This window comes from Penaeus chinensis, chromosome 32 (assembly GCF_019202785.1).
Source record: "Penaeus chinensis breed Huanghai No. 1 chromosome 32, ASM1920278v2, whole genome shotgun sequence".
NCBI lineage: Eukaryota > Metazoa > Arthropoda > Malacostraca > Decapoda > Penaeidae > Penaeus > Penaeus chinensis.
In genome coordinates, this window is record NC_061850.1 from 23,599,309 (window position 1) to 23,606,808 (window position 7,500).

General features: G+C 39.3%; 1 protein-coding gene across 1 annotated transcript in view; it reads left to right on the plus strand.

Moving 5' to 3' along the window:
• The first annotated feature begins 1,629 nt into the window (after positions 1 to 1,629).
• LOC125042602 (ectoine dioxygenase-like) overlaps positions 1,630 to 7,500 on the plus strand; it is a 16,182-nt gene continuing 10,311 nt past the window's right edge. The window contains exons 1-3 of the mRNA XM_047638356.1: positions 1,630 to 1,700; positions 3,903 to 3,990; positions 6,495 to 6,687. Of these exons, the coding sequence (XP_047494312.1) occupies positions 1,694 to 1,700; positions 3,903 to 3,990; positions 6,495 to 6,687 (288 nt within the window). The 5' untranslated portion in view covers positions 1,630 to 1,693. The remainder of the gene's footprint in view (positions 1,701 to 3,902; positions 3,991 to 6,494; positions 6,688 to 7,500) is intronic.

Consider the following 7,500-nt stretch of genomic DNA (forward strand, 5'->3'; position numbering starts at 1 on the left):
GAAGTCAGCTTTTCCTGTTGCTTTCTCCTTTTCTCTAACTGCGAAGGAGGAGAAGAAATGGAAGAACAGGAATAAGAATAAGGAGAGAAAGAAGGGAAATATATTGATTCTAATCTGACAGACTTTCCTGAAGAGAGGGAGGATAGGGCGAAGAAGAAAGAAGTAAAAAAGGAAAGAAGGAGAAAGTTTACGAAGGAATGAATAGGGAAGGAAGATGGAAGAAAGAATAAATAACGAGGAAAGAGGGAATAGATAGAGAGGGAAGAAGGACTAGATAGGGAGGGAAGATGGAATGAATAAGGATAATAAGGAATAGAGAATGAATAAAACTGGAAGGGAAGAAATAACGAAGGAAAGATGGAATAAAAAAGTAGAAAATGAATGAACAGGAAGGAAAGATGAACTAAATAGGGAGCAAAGAATGAATAAACAAGGAAGGGAAGAAGTAAGGAAGGAGAGAGTCAAAGTCAAAGTCAAAGTCAAAACATTTTATTCCATTAAATTACAATAGTTATTCTTTACATAAATAGAGAGAGAGCGGGAGAAGGAGAGAGAGAGAGAGAGAGAGAGAGAGAGAGAGAGAGAGAGAGAGAGAGAGAGAGAGAGAGAGAGAGAGACAGAGACAGAGACAGAGAGAGAGCAGGAGAAAGAGAGAAAGAGGAGAGAGAGAGAGAGCAGGAGAAGGAGAGAAAGAGCGAAAGAGGAGAGAGAGAGAGAAAGAGAGAGAGAGAGAGAGAGCGAAAGAGGAGAGAGAGAAAGAGAGAAAGAGAGAAAGAGGAAAGAGAGAGAGAAAAAGAGAGAGAGAGCAGGAGAAGGAGAGAGAGAGCGAAAGAGGAGAGAGAAAGAGAGAGAAAGGGCGAAAGAAGGAGAGAGAGAGAGAGAGAGAGAGAGAGAGAGCGAAAGAAGGAGAGAGAGAGAGAGAGAGAGAGAGAGAGAGAGAGAGAGAAAGAAGGAGGACATGATAGACGGGTGAGAAATTAGCGTCTTCCCTGACTTCCATCTCTTGATTTACGAGGTCGCTTCGGGAGGGAAGGGGGGGGGGGGATAGGAGGATAAAAGAGAGAACTGGGAAAGAGGAAGAGAGAAAGGGAGGAAAGGGAGTGAGAACGGGGGGATGGGAGATAGTGAGAAAGAGGGAGGGAGAGGGAAGAGAGAGAGAGTAAGAGAAAGGGAGAGAGGGAAGAGAGAGAGAGTAAGAGAAAGGGAGAGAGGGAAGAGAGAGAGAATAAGAGAACGGGAGAGAGGGAGAGAGAGACACGGACAGACAGATAAAGTGATAAGTGATAAATATGAGAAATGTAGACAAGAAAACAACTGAAAACAGAATAAATAAACGCACTGAACTCGATGGTAAAATAATAATAATAATAATAATAATAATAATAAAGATAATAATAATAATAATAATAATAATAATAATAATAATAATAATAATAATAATAATGATATAATGATGTAAAAAAATATAAAGAAATACAATAACCTAAACCCACTGAAAATACAGAATAGAGGTCTCACGATACAGATAAGATAAAAAAAATAAAAAATAAAGCAATAATGCAACGGAGAAGAAACAGCCCCGAGAAGACTGTGGGAAGGCGTTTAAACCCACAAAAAAAAGAGTCAGATGCCATAAGGCGACGCCACAGGGAGTCCGAACGCGCTTCTACACAGTCACTTGTTCGCCGTCGCCATGGCTGGTACGTTGCGCTTTTGTCTTCATATTTTTTTATAGAAAGTTAATGTTTTATCTTCCTCTGGCTCCTTTTTTCGTTTCTTTTTTTTTTTTTTTCTTCTTTTTTTACAAACGATAGAATATTTTGTTTATTTGTGTGTTTGTGATTTATCTTTTGTTATGGCGAATGACTTTATTTGTTTGTTTGTTTGTTTGTTTAGCCCGAGGGTGGTGGCAGATATTTTTTTTTTCTCTTTTTTTGGTTGTTGTGGTTTAATAACGAGCGTTGTTATTAAATATTTGTTTGTATTCTGTCGTTATGCATAAAATGTGTATGCAATTATACATTTGAGTTTAATTGCTTTACACAAGTCATAAAGAATGTATATTAGGGACGTTGTTTGAAAAAAAAAAAAAAAAATACCGACAAAAACGAATTTACAGGAAAGTTTTTCTTCAATCTTATCTCAAAGGCGATAAAACAAATAGGCAAATATCATATACCAGCAATTTGATATTAGCATTAGAATTCGTGCCCGTGAGAAATTGACAGCAAGAGAGTTTTAGATAACGTGTTCAGAATAACTATAATTTGTTAATTTATTTGCTTCTTAGGCACTAGAGCAGTTCTCGAATCTTGGTAATAACCTTTTAAGACTATCGTTATTGTAATAACAATGATAATGATGAATTAATAATGATGATGATGAAATAATAATGATGATGATGATGATGATAATAATGATAATAATAATGATAATAATAATGATAATGATAATGATAATGATAATGATAATGATAATGATAATGATAATGATAATGATAATGATAACAATAAAAATGATGATAATAATAATAATAATTATCATTATTATCAATATTATCAATTATTATTATTATATTAAATGGTAATAACAATAATGATAATGATAATGTAATGATGATAATGATGATAAAAATATCGAAATAATGAAGTACTAAGACTATCAGTATGTAAGGCTTGATTTTTATTTTTTCATTATTTTTCTTTCATTTATAATCTTATTTCATTCTCTTTTCTCTCTTGATTTGTTCCCTTTTCACATATCATTTTTTTTTTCTCTCTCTCTTTTTCTCTCTCTCTTTCATCAACTCTCTTCTTCTTTAATCTTTCTTTCTCTCTTTTCTTTCTTTATTATTTCTTACTTTCTATTTTTACGTTTATCCTAAGCTTTTATTTATTTATTTATTTTACTTTCTCTCTTTCCTGCCTTTTGATGATGATTATTTGTTCCCTTCATAAATACCCTAATTAATTTTCCTTTTTATTCCCTTCTTTAATACAGTCTTTCCCCTTCCTAAATACCTAAATTAATATAGATTATCTCCCTCTCCTCCACTTCCCTTTTTATTATAACTCCCTATTCCTTTCTTCATTAATCAACGTCATCATCTTCCCGTTATCCGACTTTATTGCATTTATTTTTTTTTAATCTTTTTATTCTTCTCATTTATTCAATTCTCTATTCCTCCTTTTCTTTTTTCTTTTTATTTTATTTGCTTTCCCGTTTTCTGGCTCTTTTATCTCTCTCTTTCTTACCTTTTTCTTTCTCCTTCTTCTTAAATATCCTCATCGATTTAAATTCTCTTTCCCTCATTTTTTCTTTTTCTTTTTCTTTTGCTTTTCTTTTTTATCTGATTTTCTGTTCCAATTACAATACCTTTTTTTAAACCATTTTTCTCACCTTTAATTTCTTCATCGATTTAACTCCCCCCCCCCCCCCCCTCCCTTTTTTTTTTTTTACTTTATTTCACTTTTTTTTTCCTTTTTTCCATATTTTCCCCTTTTTTTCCTTATTTTCCCCTCATTTTCCTTTTATTTTTAGTTCATTATTCTATATTCTGTCTCTCTTTTTTCCCCTTTTCTCCTTTTTTTCCCTTTTTTTTTTTTACTTTTTTATCCATGTTTTCCCTTATTTTCCCCTTTGTTTCCCCTTTCTTCCCCTTTTTTTCCCTCATGTTCCCCTTTGTTTCCCCTTTTTCCCTTTTTTCCTTATTTTCCCCTTTGTTTCCCCTTTTTCCCTTTTTTCCTCATTTCCCCTTTTTCCCTTTTTCCCCTTTTTTCCTTATTTTCCCCTTTGTTTCCCCTTTTTCCCTTTTTTCCCTATTTTTCCCATGTTTCCCCTTTTTTCCTTATTTTCCCTTTGATTCCCCCCCCTTTATATTCCTTTTTTTTCATTCATTTTAGAGTCCGTGTTTACGTACGACGCCGCCTCGTGGTGCGTGACGCAAGAGATGAGAGATGCTTTTGACACCAACGGCTACATCCTCGTCAGGTGGGTCGTGGGCTGTTCTTTCTATAGTTCTGTTCTGTAGAGGTCGCATCTAGGATTTTTTTTATTGTTTTGTTTTTTCTTTCTTTCGTTCTTTCTTTCGGTTTTTTTTTTTCTTTTCTTTTCTTTTCTTTTTTCTTTTTTTCTTTATTTATTTATTCTTTATTTATTTATTTATTCTTTCTTTCTTTCTTTTTTTTTTATTTTTCCTTTTTTCTTCCTTTTTTATTTATTAATTAATTTATTCTTTCTTTCTTTCTTTCCTTTTTCTTTTCTCCCTTTCTTTTTCTTTACGTATTTTTCTTCTTTCTTATTGGTTTAGATTAGTTTTTTTTTCTTTTGTTTTGCTTTATTTCATTTGTTTGTTTTTCTTTCTCTTTTCTCTTTGTTTGCTTTTCTCTTCTTTTTTTCATCTCTTTTCTTCTTTTTTTCTCCTCTCCTCTTCCCTTCTTTTCTTTCTTTTTGCATTAGATCGACGAGCAGAGAACGAGAGACAGAGAAGGAGAGGGAGAAGAAAAGCGGGAATAGGGGACGAGAGAGAGAAAAAGAAAGAAAAAAGGAGAGAAAGTGGGAATAGGAGCTGAGGGAGAGAAGGAGGAATAGAGGATTTAGGAAGAGGCAAAGTAGGGGGATATATGGAAGAGGAGGGAGGGGGTGGAAGGGGGTGCTGTAAGGTAGGGTTTCTTAGTGCCAGAATAGAGAGAGAGAGAGAGAGAGAGAGAGAGAGAGAGAGAGGAGAGAGAGAGAGAGAGAGAGAGAGAGAGAGAGAGAGAGAGAGAGAGAGAGAGAGAGAGAGAGAGAGAGAGAGAGAGAGAGAGAGAGAGAGAGAGAGAGAGAGAGAGAGAGAGAGAGAGAGAGAGAGAGAGAGAGAGAGAGAGAGAGAGAGAGAGAGAGAGGAGAGAGAGAGGAGAGAGAGAGAGAGAGAGAGAGAGGGGGGGGGGGGGAGAGGGAGAGAGAGAGAGAGAGAGAGAGAGGGGGGGGGGAGAGGGAGAGAGAGAGAGAGAGAGAGAGAGAGAGAGAGAGAGAGAGAGAGGAGAGAGAGAGGAGAGAGAGAGGAGAGAGGAGAGAGAGAGAGAGAGAGAGAGAGAGGAGAGAGAGGGGGGGGGGGAGAGAGAGAGAGAGAGAGAGAGAGAGAGAGAGGGGGGGGGAGGGAGAGAGAGAGAGAGAGAAAGAGAGAGAGAGAGAGAGAGAGAGAGAGGAGAGAGAGAGAGAGAGAGAGAGAGAGAGAGAGAGAGGAGAGAGAGTGGAGAGAGAGAGAGAGAGAGAAGAGAGAGAGAGAGAGAGAGAGAGAGAGAAAGAGCGACAAGGAAAGAGAGAGAGAGAGAGAGGAGAGAGAGAGAGAGAGAGAGCGACAAGGAAAGAGAGAGAGAGAGAGAGAGAGAGAGAGAGAGAGAGAGAGAGAGAGAGAGAGCGACAAGGAGAGATAAAGAGAGAGACAGAGACAGAGACAGAGAGAGAGAGAGAGACAGAGGCAGAGTAAGTGAGGGAGAAAATAAATCTAGCAAAATGTATATATGAATTATTCCCCACGTTATGTCCGTGGTTATCTTACCGTCTAACTTTACCGCTTGAACATACTAAAAATAAATAGATAGATAAAAAGTGCCTAATGTGTAAACAACAAATATTTCTATCGCTATTCAGTGCTATTTTTATTTCTACAAGCCATAACAATGCCAGTTAAATATCCACCTGACCATTTTGAAACAGAATTCGTGCTCATTCTGTATTTCTCCGTTGTCGTTGTTATCTTATCATTACTAAGAGTGTTTTTTAAAGCGAACTCATATTATTTTTAGCAATCGTGAGTCTCTCAGGCAAGATGCGACCTCCGCCTCGCATCCTGATAGACACTGACGGCACATTCTAAACACTCAGCTAAGATTAACATCGCGTGAGGAACACTTCATGTATATTATGGCCCATTTTATTAATGACTCGGCCCTTTGTTTTAGGAGTAAAAAGGATTAGAGAGAGAGGGAAGAATAGGGAAGGGGGATGGATAAGAAATAGGGGTGTAGGACGGTAGTGAGTACGGAAAAGGGAAGGAGGGAGAGTGAAAGAAGAATGGAGAAGGGGAGAGAAAGAGAAAAGGCGGGAGAAAGAGAGGTAGACAGACGGATAAGCAGATAGGGAGAGAGAAAGAGAGAAAGAGAGAAAGAGAGAGAGAGAGAGAGAGAGAGAGAGAGAGAGGGAGGGAGAGAGAGGGAGGGAGAGGGAGGGAGGGAGGGAGGGAGAGGGAGGGAGGGAGGGAAGGAGGGAGAGAGAGAGAGAGAGAGAAGGAGGGAGGTAGGGAAGGAGGGAGGGAGGAAGGGAGAGAGAGAGAGAGAGAGAGAGAGAGAGAGAGAGAGAGAGAGAGCACAAACAAACCAAACCAGACAAATCTACATCACAATTTATTTTTCTTTGACCAAATCAACAAATAAACAAGACTCACAACAACCACCCCCCCCCTCCCTTTTCCCTCACATCCACCTCAACCCCCCCCCCCCCCTTTCCCCCAACAGAAACGCCTTCAGCCCCGAAGAAATGAGGAAGGTGCGGGCGTTCGTAGAGGGCAATGACGTCATCCAAGAGCGAGCCTACAGTCGAGACGACGGCAAGAACAGACGGAGCCGCGTCACCCTGTGGAACCACCCGGGCAGAGACGTCCTCGGGGTGCTGGCCAGGACGCAGAGGGTAGCCGGTACCATGGAGCAGGTGAGTTAGGTGTTGAGAAGGCGAGGTGAGGAGAAGGGGGAGAGGGAGAGGAAGAGAGAGGCAGAAACTAAAACCTGAGGAGGACAGTGAATAAGGAGAGATGAGGAGAAGGGGGAGAGAGAGAGGAAGAGAGAGGCAGAGAATACAACCTGGGAAAGAGAGTGAATAAGGAGAGAGAAGAGAAAGAACAAGAGGGGGAAAGGCCGGTATCATGGAGCAGGTGAGTTAGGTGTTGAGAAGGCGAGGTGAGGAGAAGGGGGAGAGGGAGAGGAAGAGAGAGCCAGAGAATAAAACCTGAGAAAAAGAGCGAATAAGGAGAGACGGGGAGAAAGGGGAGAGGAAGAAGAAGAAGAGAAAAGACAGGTACAATGGAGTAGGAGAATTATGCGTTGGGAAGGAGAGAGGGGAGAAAGAGTAGAGGAGGAAGAAGAAAAGAAAAAGAGAGAGGCAGAGACCAATAACTAAGGAGACGGAGAGACGGAGAGAAAGGGGAGATGAAGAAGAAGAGGAGAAAAGACCGGTACCATGGAGGAGGTGAGTTAAATGTAAGAAGAGCGAAGAAGGAGAGACGGGAAAAAAGGCGAGAACGAGAAGGAACGAAGAAGAGAAAGGCAAACACTAAAAACCGGGGAGAGAGATTAGATTTAGGTTCGGTGTTGAGAAGGAGAACAAGGAGACGAAGTGAAATGGGAGAGAGAGAAGAGAATAAAAAGAGAGACAGAGATTAAGAACTGAGAATGAGAGCAAGAACACGGAGAAACAAGGGGATAAAGGGAGGGAGGGAAAGAAGGAGAAGAGAAAAAAAATATATAT